At 46.5% G+C, this 12,550-nt stretch overlaps 1 protein-coding gene across 2 annotated transcripts in view; it reads right to left on the reverse strand.

Annotated features, from left to right (window-relative positions):
• LOC111844061 (exostosin-1b-like) overlaps positions 1–12,332 on the reverse strand; it is a 53,035-nt gene extending 40,703 nt beyond the window's left edge. For both annotated transcript variants that reach the window (XM_072716731.1, XM_072716730.1), the window contains exon 1: positions 10,680–12,332. In XM_072716731.1, the coding sequence (XP_072572832.1) occupies positions 10,680–11,596 (917 nt within the window). In that variant the 5' untranslated portion in view covers positions 11,597–12,332. The remainder of the gene's footprint in view (positions 1–10,679) is intronic.
• Positions 12,333–12,550: the final 218 nt, after the last annotated feature.

Raw genomic sequence — 12,550 nt, forward strand, 5'->3', positions numbered from 1 at the left:
CCTGGGATAAAGGAGTCCTCACTGAGGGGAAATAAAGCGAGGAAATCATAAACGAAAGGTCTGATGCTCCAGAAATCCACAAGACGCACAGATTGTGAGGACCAAGTGTGCAGCAGATATGGATGAGAGCAGCTACTAGGTGGGATTTGAGAAAAGTGAAGAGTGTTCGGCCAGATTATGGACTAACAGAACTGTAAGAGTAAAAAGGCACAAATCATTTAAATTCTGAAAAAAGCAGCAAAGTTTGGAGATTATGAAGCTCAGGAGCACAGTGGCACCAAGGAGAGGTCAGTATCACTCCCACGTGAGCAGAATGAACAGGCACCGAGTTGCTGAACTGGGATTCAACAGCACACACATTCAATTTATTTGGCAAAAACCAAGAAAATTGGATTTTTAAACTTTTTTTTTCTCCCATAACTCTCAGTTTATGCAGCCTTCCACAACTGATATGAATTACGCAACAGCTTACAAATTTCATTCTTTCACAGTTAGAGGATTTATTTATTTTCATTTTCGGACAGGAGCATCCCGGTAGGATTTCGGGGCAAAGCCTGACAATAATAACTGCTGCCGACTGAGTGGTAAATCAAAGTGGACCGTCCAGCCTCCGGGACAATGAGAGCGCGCCACGGAAACTGGAGAGTCGCTTTCATTAGATTAGCGGCTTATTAGGAGAAGCACCCCTAAGACGCAGTGAGCCTGAGCTACATTTAAGAGGAATGGGGAAATCAGAAAGCACTCGAAAAAGGGCTAAATGAAAAGGCGGAGAAAGTTTGGAGAAAAACAATCTTCCCCAAAGCTGTTAGAACGCTGAACTCTTTACCGGCCCCGTTATAAACCTGGCTTACCATCAGCATTAGCCACCTTATCCAGTGAACACTGCCCCACACTGCACCTTCTCCAACATCTGTGTCACATCTGCATTGTTACATCTGCTGTATTTATTATTTCTACAGTCACCACTGTATATGTAATACTGTGTGTGTGTGGGTACCCCTAGGTCCCCTGTCTTAGTGTAAGTATATTGTCTATTTTTATAGACAATATAAAAATGCATTGTCTTGTTTACAGGCTCCGCACTTTATGGATACAGGGCAGCCAACTGTCACGCGTCTGGCGTCACACTCACTTGAAACCTTATGGCAAATCTATATTAGATCGATTATAAACCTAAAATTAGCTACATCAGAAGCATTGAACAGAACAGTTACAAGGTAATAAAACTGTTACATACATGTAAATGCGTGTGCAGACTTGTCTGAAGAATCTCACTCCAGCCAGCTGACCAAATTTGGCAGCACTGTGTGTGTGTGTGTGTGTGTACGCTGCACCAGTCCTGGGGAGCAGTATTACTGTACGTGCCACTGTGGATTGTATATAGACGGTATGACAATAAAGAGCCACTTGACCCTTGACTTGACATTAATCTCCGGTATCACCTCCTATTGCTGCTGTACTTTTTCATGATAGATGACCCACAAGCGACCCATAGGCTGAAGGTGGCATGTTCAGGCCCGGGAATCCGTACGGGCGAAGGAGGCACCTGCAGAATCCTCTCCCAATTAAGCCTGCAGCCATTTCTAACAGGATCATGCGCTCTCTCATTAATGTCAGCTAAGACAGTTACTCTTGCATTGCTACTATTAATACAAAAGAGAAACTGCAGAATTGTACTGTTTAGAAACTACTTTTATTATTTATAATGTATTTAGTTTTACTGCCAAGTTAAAAGGCTAAATAATACTCATGAGAAAAACATAGCCAGCTCATTTTTACTCATTGTTAGTTTTTCTGCTTGACAGCCCCCCCCCCCCCCCCACAAATAGCAGGACTTCTCACTAATGATCCCCTGTACTCCGCTTTGGTGGAATCAGATAGCTGCATGGGCCGCGGGCTTGCCGGCTAACTCTAGCCAGGCACTGCACCTTAATGTGTTACTTTGACACACTGCCCGTTCTCCTGGAGCTCCAAGACTACAGGGCCTCCTGACACCAGAACCTAAACGCAATGGAAAACGCGATGTAAGGCACCATTAAAACTGCCTCAGGCAGACCTGCCCACGCGTACAGGAAGCTAAAAGAAAAGGATCTGAATGTTCCCCGTCTTAGGGCACAAACAGACCTTTAAAAGTAGGGACAGGAGAATGCAGGAGACCTCTCTGGCTGCCTGGGGTGACCTGTAAAGGTGGCGGAGGAAAGTCTGCTGTATGACCATGGCTTCATCACATTTTAAGATCAAAATTGTAGCTTCAACTCTCCATGTTCAAAATATTTAGCAGCTTTTTTTATGTGGACAATAATTCTCCACAAGTGAGAAAAATCACCTCCCCTGTGACAAGAGCCTCACTCACGAGATATGGAGATATGCAGAAGATGGAGATGAAATGCAAACTGTTCCCCACTGTTTATTTAGAGGTCATATTGGCGCTAAATAATACAAAAAAGACATGATATTATCTCTATAGCTGAAATCCAGATGAACAGTTTCATCTCCTCACTTTCCCGGTGAAAAACATGCAAGGTCTGCATGCATGGAAGGACAACTGGCAATTTCAGCAAAAGACAGTAGTTCTCCTTGTCTCTGCAGATACGGCATTCCCCGTCTGGAAACACGCAACAGAATAACCAGAGAGGGCCCCCACACGGGGGCTGAAGCGTGAAGATCCTGACACTCCAGCATCAGACAGCAACTCAAATAACGGGCTGATTTCACCGGCGATTTGATGCACAAGGCAGAGCCGCGTTTGGAGTCTGATCATTCGAATAGTGATCTAGGCCTATGGATCGCCAGTTTAGCTTCATTCCTATCAGACCCACATGCACACACACATGCACGCACGCACCACCCAGGTGGAAACAGAACCACCAAACCACGTGAGCTGCCCTAACCTCTGCTCCACAGTACATTCACAACCTGGTGTTAAAAACTAGATTCTGGCCTTCAGGGAACAGTGGAGCAGCTAAATTTAGCAACTGAGGTTTCATGGTAAAAAAAAGATGAGGGGTCGGCGAGTCTGGGGGGAGGGGCCAAATGGATATATGGCATATTAAACGTGAAATGGCAAAGCGGTGTGAGAAGCCCGTCGCGCCCCCTGTGCCTGGATATATACAAACACACAGGAGGCCGTATCAGGAGGGGAAGCTCGACACCAAATAAACATATCATGTAGGAGCAGCACCGGGGCGACGGCTGCATGCTGACATCCTACTGCCCTCAAATGCAGCTTAGAACCTTGGTGAAGGGCGTGTGCTTTCAAAAGGGCTGCTCCTATATTCCAGAGCCTCACAAATAAGAAACACCGTATGTTACAAACCGGCACAAAGCTAAAATCGCTTAACGGACAATGTTTGGTGACAAAGCGACAGCTGAGATCCCGTAAATGATGATACAGAGAGGGGGGGTGCTCTGCAGGTAGACCGTGGGGGCATAAGACACCCTGAAAGTCAGACGACATGAGAGAGCGGCTGCCCACAGGCATGCAGCTGACATTTCTGGGCAAACACAAATGAGAAATTCAAAAAAAATGATAACAAAAGAGCGGATCCAGGCGGGCGATGGATAAGCAGGATGTCTGTGCTTCCTGGGTTGCCAGTGGCAGACTCTCCGGCACACAGCATGCGCTCCTTTATCCCTCCTTCCATCTATAACGAGGCTGGAGAAAGTAAACGCGCTTTGCAGTGCCCCAGAGCCACCAGCACTTTCCAGAATTCATTTCTCATGATGTCCCCATGGCAGCCAGACCTAACATCCACAAGGCAGCTCTCCAATTTGTCTGCGTCGCCCCTCCCCCCCCACCCCACCCCAGCTAAACTGGAAATAAAAACAGCAGTGAAGAGCCCCCTCTCAATCCGTCCATCTCACACTCCGTCTGAGGCTCTCATGCCAAGTCACCCCAAACCCTGGACAAAGGGGTCTGCCTAGCAACCACAGAAGCTCACATGGATCTGAAGCTGCTCCTTCAACCAAGATCAGGGGTTTGCAGAACTACTCCGCAGCCAGATTAATTAAAATTACACAGAAAAGATATTAATTTGCCAGTGTGCAGGATGACAGAAAATCAGACAAGACATGTCTGTGAGAGGTTTTAATGTTAAATAGTTTGCTCCCAGCTTCCTCAAGAGGAATTGTGATTGTTGATCTGAAAAAGTACAAGGTCAAAGGGCTTCATCTTACCCACCTCTTGGTCAGTACGATAACGTCTGAGCATATTTAAAAATAGAACCTTTCAGGGAAATTATGGTGGAAGTATTATGAAGTACGAATAAGAAGAGGCAGAAATGGAGGCAATTTCTTCAAACTCTGTGAGAATCTGATTTGAAAAAAAATTAAGCTTTTACAGAAGTCAGGTAGGTCATGCTCAGCATTTTTTACCCTTTCAAACTATAAGAGGTGATGCTCCAAAAGGCACAGCCTGAGAATTAGCATCAGTGTTCATTTTATAGCCTGAAACCTTGGTTCAGCCCACAAAACCACAGGGCAAAGTTCACTTCCTCCCTGGGGATCCACAGAAAGAGGATGAGTGTAACTCTCCAGACGACACGGCTAATTAATGGATGTTATGGTCCGGATGACACGCCGGGGGAAAGCTGAGCAGCACCACGGCACACTGGTCCACTTCATCACGGCTCCTGTGTGATATTCGGGGAACCGTCTCACTTGCTTTCGGCTCCCAGAAAATCTCCGTATTTCATCAGAGTCCAAACGGCAACCATATTTACTTGTGCGGCAGATAAAGTGATGAGGTCTTTCACAGAAGCAGGAGAAAGCAGCACAGAGATTCAGAGAGCCAGTCTGGGGCCCCCAGGGGCCCGTCATCACATCCCTAGAGACAGGTGCTGTGACAGGAGGGACGCTCCTCTTGGGGGGCAGCCTGCCTCCCCACTGATGTCCCCCCTTATCATGCACTAAAAACAGGTTATTTTTGTTCATTTGAGGCTTTAATCTTTGCCCAAGGAGATATACAGCAATTCCAAAGGATCACACACACACACACACACACACACACACACACACACACGGTTGGATTCAGTGGTGAATAGTTCAGGTACAGAAAGTACAAATTCAGACCAAATTTTTGTTTCAACCAACCAGTTAAGTATAAAGAGTCATAGTCACAGAGTACTCAGCTGGTTGGTTGAAACAAAATCTCGTTCTGGATTTTTACTTTCTGGACCTGAATTATCCACCTCCGTATTCATTGTGGAGGCAGTCAATTCATTTCTATGGGAAAAACCCTCATCCCAACTATGACTTAACCCATTCCCAGCCCTAACCTTGACCATAAATAACCAAACAAAAAGAAGACTTTGGGCATTTTTAGGTCTTTGATTGCAGTCACAGATTTTTATAAAATTAAGTTTCCCCTTGTGCGGGACAGAAAAAAATGGTCCTCACAACGTCAAAATAAGTTTTTACCACATTGTGGGGACTAAAAGTCCCACATACATAACCCACACACACACATACACAACAAACCATTAAATAATCATACAGGAATGCTACCAGATACTAGCTCTGGTCATGCCGTCTGTCATGCAGGCCTTTTGCCCGAGACCAACATGGGGGGGCAAGACTGCCCCGGGTCGCCCATAGCAAAGGGTCGGACCTCAATCCTAGCGAGACTCTGCTCCCTTTGGGAGTTTCGCTTTGCAGGAAAACAGAACCGTAGCTGCAACCTTCCTGCCTCGCTGTTTACAGGTCAAAGCATAACTAGAACTGAAATTGACAATGGAAACATGCTACTTTTTAAGCAAACCCCAGTTCTACCTTACACACTATTAAGACAGAGCAATAACAAATGCAGCTGGTTAGGCTGCATACAGATAAAGCCGTGTTATTGATGCTGAATGCGCAGTTACTGCCAACCGGCATTCTTGTGAAGTGACTGGCAAAGTGACATGCAGTCAACACCAGAAGGCAGGTCTGAGCAAAGGTGGCCATGATGGCAGAGCTACCGTGATGGACAGACAGGGTGCAGGGCGGCCACATCGCCTCAGGAAGGAGAAGGCTTCCAAACCTGGAGCAGAGAGTCCCATCCCACAGAGTAGTACAGGTGGTAGCACAATGTTAGCAGGTCCAGTCTGACAGCACAGTGGTCTTTCGTTGTGTGTTTGTGTTTACATATAAAACACATGTTCAATTCAGAATACAGTGAGTCCTAGTTAGAGAAAGGAAATTGTCCCAAATAATCACAAATCACATGAATTAAAACAGAGACAAATCCTCGGTGGATTTGAAAGACCCCTCTACAATCCCAGCAGGTTATTCTCTTTTGTGGCAAAAGGCTGCGCTACCATATCAAATTCCGTTTGAGATACAAAATTACCCGCCAAGAGGCATAATTTTAAAGCCTGCCTGTATGAATAATAGAGAGAACAAGCTTTGCTTTCGCGTTTTGCTTTTATGTACTTTCGTTAAATAAACAGACGGGCCCACTCCCCAGTTAAGCTGACATCTCCGTCACCCAGGCTTCCTATAGGAAATCCTAACGCTCCCGCAGCTCAGGACCTCCGGGGTGCTAGAGGAGCCTATCACTGGAATGCTGGGGGGGGAAGAAACAGGCCAAAGCGGCATTCATTTCAAGGAAAGCCGGTTCAAAGAAGACACGGTAACCTAACAGTAACAGCGGCTAACTGGAAAAACAGCACAGCGATGCAGGAAAAGCCCTTATTCATAATCATGTTTCCAAATGAGTCACATGGAAAGGTTCACGGAAAAGAACCAAGATCAGAAACAACGTGCTGCAAAAAAAACGTCTTCAGCCGTCGTCACTCGCAAAGGTGAGGGCACCGGCCATCTGCTGTTTACCACGGAGGGTCATGGTGACACCCCGCCTGGGATGCCGCCCGCCAGGCCTTGGCGCATGCACCACACGTTTGATGTGGGCACTGCTGTGCCGGAGAGGTGGCAAGCTGTCTGTTCAACCCGCCGCGGTCTCCCTTCGGCCCCCACCAGCCTGGCAGTATCCCTCAATCAGCGAGCGCCGCACAACCCCACCCAGACACTTTTAATCCACTCACGATGAAAACAATGGGATAGCTGCTACAGTCAAAATGATTAGCCCCCAGTAAATACTAATGGTTTAAAAAAACAACATATGTGTGAGTGAAATCTGCATGCAAACTCCACTGGAAACAAACACAAATGTAAGCTATGATGTCTGCCCTCTTTCTCTGTCTTATCAGCAGCCATACCACCTACAGTTCTGGCAAGGTAATGTACTGTATATGAAGCTAAGCAGGTTTGGGCCTGGCCAGTACTTGGATGGGAGACCAACTTGGAAAGCTGGGTTCCTACTAGAACAGGTGTTGGTGTGGCCAACAGGTCAACCCACCCTGTGGTCTGTGGGAATCCCCATGCAGAAATGACCTTCTTGTGACCTTGTATAACCAGACCTCCTCTCACACACCTTCCAACACTGTCTTTCTCTCTAGAACTGCAGGTGACAGAAACACTGAATGTCGATTCTCACTTGATAGTGCTTTTCCGCAGCCAGAAGCTTTACAAGGATCTTTCGGCCTCGACACCCCTGTTCTACAGTCAGAATGCTCATCCATATACTTTAAATAATGTAACAGGAACACATATATAGTGATGTGCTGAGTACAAATGGTTATCGGGGCCCCTATTCCTTACAGCAACATGCCCTGCTTATTATAAATCATGTTAAACTGCAACAGTTTTCACAAGAACCAGTCCAAGCCATAAGACGAATGTATGAAAACCTGTGATGTTTGCCATTTTAGACTTTTAATTTCTCTCCTGCTCAATTCCACCGAGTTGTGAGAAGAGGCTTAAAGCATGCATTTAACTAAGGAAGAGAAGTCATACTGGGACATACGCGAGTAATCGGGCTACTTTCACTCCACATAGAGTAACTAACAGGAAGTGTTCTGCTGGTAGTGACAGCATATCCTGTGTAAGGTTTTGTTCAGCCTCAGTTTAGTGGCCCCGTTTAACAGGCCTAAGACAACAACTGTAGGTACTGAATCTGCAAATTAATGCTGATGTCCCTATTGGCACTATACTATCATCATTGGTCTTACATCAGGTTCCATGCTGACCCAAAGTGGCAGAACCTGTTTATTCAGAATGGTGGCAGAGTTCTATACTTACATCTGCACTGGAATTAGGTACCAGCACATAAAAATGGAAAATTAGCCCAAGCTGAATTTAATTAGATGGAATGTTTTATTGTGATACCAAAGACATAAAAATTATCATCTTTAACATTTTTTTTTAGCTTTATAATAATCGATCCTTTATTGCCCCCGTGGGGAAATCCTTTTTTTTTTTTACGCCTCCCTCAACTTGCTTTTTGTAGAGTAAGCTGTCTACAAAGGGCAGCCACCTGTTGGGGCACCCAGGAAGCTGGGGGTTAAGAGCCTTGTTCAAGGAGCCACAGACGTGCTGAGGCAGGGCTTGAACCGGCAACATTGCGATTACAGGCACACAGGCTAGGCCACTGAGCCACACATATTTCTATGGTGGATGATTGTGGGATTTCATTACACATATTCTTAAAAACTTGATTTTTCAAACTATATTTTGGTACTTGGTTTAGTGGAGTACTTTTTGGCATCATTGAAAAAATAATTTACCTGGATACTGTTGAATATTGTTTGTTTTAATTAATAATTTCCGATAATTGCATTTTTTTTTTAAAGACATAGTAATGAAGCATACACTGGAAAATAGAATATCCTTTATTTTGTGGAACAGAATTATTTAAAATGGACAGAAAACAGTTGAATCTGAAACATTTTGCACTGGATTTCACACTTTCCTCCAGTCAATGTGCTTACCTGCCGGTACCTACCAGAATGCTATATGACATAAATTCATCAAACTAAATGTTACAATGAAGTCCTCACTCAGTAGCTTTAGAGACCTGGGTAACAAAATATGGTCTTTATGAGGTCATCAAAAGCCTCGCCCATACTTACACCTCCCACGCAATCTGAGCCCTGCCATTATCAGGACAAAGATCTCCGTGTCAGAAAACATTTTGCATTGCGATGTTATTGACAGTATAATAAAATCAAGGTCTTTACTCACTGGGACAAAGGAGCTTCACACTGTATAAGCGCAGTGCACATGAGTTGCCCGCAGGTGCAGCGTCAGCCTCCAGTCGCAGCTCACGGCCCCCGATACCGGCTCCCGCCCCCCAGAGCTCCGCACCGCGTCCCACGGGTGTCATCAGAAAAACGTGGCGGCAGCAGAGGAACCGCGTGTCAACGTCACGTGAAGAGCGGCACGCGCCGATACACGCGCAGACCTCACCGATTGTTTACATTTATATAGCGAGGTTAAAGTTAGGGTTACGCAGAGTTGCTAGTTGCGCGGTACCTCAAATGGGGCTATTTTGAAAATACAGTTGCGGGTACATATTAGGAGGTATCTGGGTTGCGGGCTTTTTGGGCTGCTTTCATGTCAGCAGACTGTAAGGGGAAAAATAAGTTAATTATTATGAATGGTGACTGGTAATGCTGAGTAATACTGAATCATTAGTCACTTAAAGTCAGAGACAGACGTACATGGAAAGCAAGGTTGCCAACTCTCACGCAATTCTATATTAATCTATTATAAACCTAAAATTAGCTACACCACAAGCGATGGGATAGTTTGCAAGGTCTGCAGACTATTTACAGGGCAATAAAACTGTTTCATACATGCGTGTGCAGACTAGTCTCGAATTGAAAATCTCACGCCAGCCAGCTGATCAAAGTTGGCAACCCTGGGAAGAGAGTGTGTTCGTCTACGTTACGTCATTGCGTTTAACTGTGGTGAATGTGGTCGTCATGCAAAGTACTGGTTTATTTCTTTGAGATACAGTATACTGGGATTTCAAATACTGGGTTAGTTTCAGCTTCCGTGGGGCGGATTTTAAGCAGATCTTGGGCTGGAGATTTTTAATGCACCTTTTGCTGATTGAGTTATGGTTAAGTCCAGGCTGCCCTTCCTTAGTTAGGGGGCACCACCCCGATAACTTCCTCAAATTACCTTTTTTATTTTACTTTTTCGCAGGGTTACGGCTCTACATTTCACCTCAAACATATGAATGTGTAAAAAGATGGACCTTTTGTCCAATATTTACACACATACACACCAGTAAAATGCAATTTTCCGTGATGGTTTTAATCATTCTCCCATCTGTGGTTATTGTGGACTACTGTCGTATTGGTCAAAATATAGCTTATTGCTTGTTTATTCTACACGTAAAAGTTTTAAACTTCTAAGGTCAATGACGAAAGCAAAGGCAGCTGTATCTAAAATTGCTGTCTAAATATTGTAAAGAGCAGTTTCACGGTCCATTTTCTAGAAATGTTATAACTTGATATTCAGTTAAATCAGAAATAGTGCGCAGTGACGTCAACCCAGCACGAAAGGGTTAACAAGATAAAAAAAAAAGTAGTAATCAAAGACTTCATGTCGGAGTTTCGCTGACGCCTTTGCAAATGATGACGATTTTTAACACATTTTACACGGAGTATTTATCTGAAGCAGTACCTTCCCCGGCCCCTGCAGACATGACCCAGCAGTGTCCAGGCTCCCGTTACATTGACATTTAATTTACCGCCACGCTTTCTCAGCACTGGAAAGCCACGCAAAGACCTCGGCGTAACCCCAACCCTGAACCAGAATCAGAACTTTAAGCCCAGTCCCGGGACACCCACCTGTCGTACTCGGCGTTGTCCCGCGCGCAGCGGCCGTCCTCGTGCCTCTGCCAGTCCCTGCCGTGCCTGCACGTGGTCAGCAGGACAATGTCCTCCGCGTTGTGGACGTGGTGCAGGGCGTTTCGCGTGTCCGACCCGATGCCCGTCAGGTAGCGCTTGCCCTTAAACACCAGCGTGTACTTCCTGAAAGGGGGGATAGAGTTATACTTCAGAAAGCCCCGCTCACCCCCGCTCCTGGGGTGCTCCTTGCTGAAAAGCGGGATGGAGACGTCAAAGTTGGGTCTGAAGCTCTCCGTGCTGATGCTCGCCTTGGCCACCATCGCCTGGCCCACGTCAAAGCTCAGATCTTCTGTGTAATCCGGCCATGTCCCCGAGTACAGGTTGAATATCAGGTGGTTCCTGCCGTCGTCCCAGAAAGGTTGGCTCTGCACCTTCGCTTTCAGACTGGGCACATACTGCGGCGACAACTGGTCCCGGTCCAGAGTATCCAAACCCAAAACGAAAAGGCACGCCTTCGTCGGGTCCGGAGTGTAAAACCTGGAGCCCTCGATGGCTGCTAAGATGTTCTGGTAACTTTCTGAGATCTTATCCGCCTTCTGCCTCGGATAAAGGTAAACTTTGAAGCCGTTGCTCTCGCACCGGGAGAAGTCGAAGCATGACTCCATACGGCACTCCTTTCCTTTATACCTGCCGGGATCGGCATCCCTTCTTCGTCGCATGTCGTGATTATCGGTCTCCGGCTGCTCCGGGTACGCGAATGGCTGCAGGGGGTCCGAGAAACGCTGCCAGGAGCGCCCGGGATGACGGCCACTGCGGTGCGTCCTGCTTCTGTGCGCCGGTCCCCCTCCAATAAGAAGCAGCAGCAGGATGCATGCACCGACGAAGAGCAGTATGAAAAAGCGCTTTTTGGCTTGCATGTGTCCTCCGGTCCGCGGCCAGGTGCCGCTGAGTAAAGCCGAAGCGCCCCGAACTCCGCTCCTCAGCCCATCCGCCTGCTCCACTCCGCCATCTTCCACCGGCGGCCCCCTGCCGCTTCAAACTCGCCCTTCCCACCGTCTTCGACTTCGTTATCCCAATCAGGCGAGTGATGAAGCGCATCGGGCCGATTTTGATAAATAAGCCGTATCCTCTCTTCCATCTACCACTATGTGACCCGATAGTGCCGTCACTTAAACGTCTCCATATTCCGTGTGGGAATTTAGAGACAATGCCTTAAATATACATAAAGATTATTCTTTATCGAAAGCAAGTAGTTTAACTAGTCCCACGGTCGGAAAGTAAAGAGAATCGGTGCATCTTTCCGGCACCGGTCCTGAGGAACCAACACTGCCAGCAGAGCGACCTCCCTGAAGAGCCGGTCCGGCGTAAACAGTAGAGAGCTGCTTTATATACGGTCCCTTACGGTGGCGCTCGCTAAACCTCGCTTATTTTAAGGCTGCAGAGAAGAGCATAAAGCGGAGGATCAGATCGGCTGCGCTCGCATGAAGCTGCACATTTCCTTTTATATGCCTTCTGCAGAGTCACGGGATAAACAACGATGAACAGCAGCCGGGGACGCCGACATCAGTAAACGCGTATCGGCATGTGCGGAGCAGTTCTCCCCGCTTGCTGTTAACAGTGCAGCCCCTGTAAGCCTGCAGATGAAGTGACGTCCTCTCGTCAGGCTGTGAACTTTTCCATTGGTGTGCATGCAGTCCGGAAAAGGCGGCTCCTCCGGCGCACCCTTTCAAGGCAGGAGCCAGGAGATGAAGTGCCCGGACGAGCCGCGAGCTGCAAATACCGCTGTCGGAAGTATATAAAAATAAATTACGTAGCTGTTTTATATATATTTATAGAAGTAATAAAGAAATAATAACATCGAGTTAACATTT

This window comes from Paramormyrops kingsleyae, chromosome 9, assembly GCF_048594095.1.
Source record: "Paramormyrops kingsleyae isolate MSU_618 chromosome 9, PKINGS_0.4, whole genome shotgun sequence".
Lineage (NCBI taxonomy): Eukaryota > Metazoa > Chordata > Actinopteri > Osteoglossiformes > Mormyridae > Paramormyrops > Paramormyrops kingsleyae.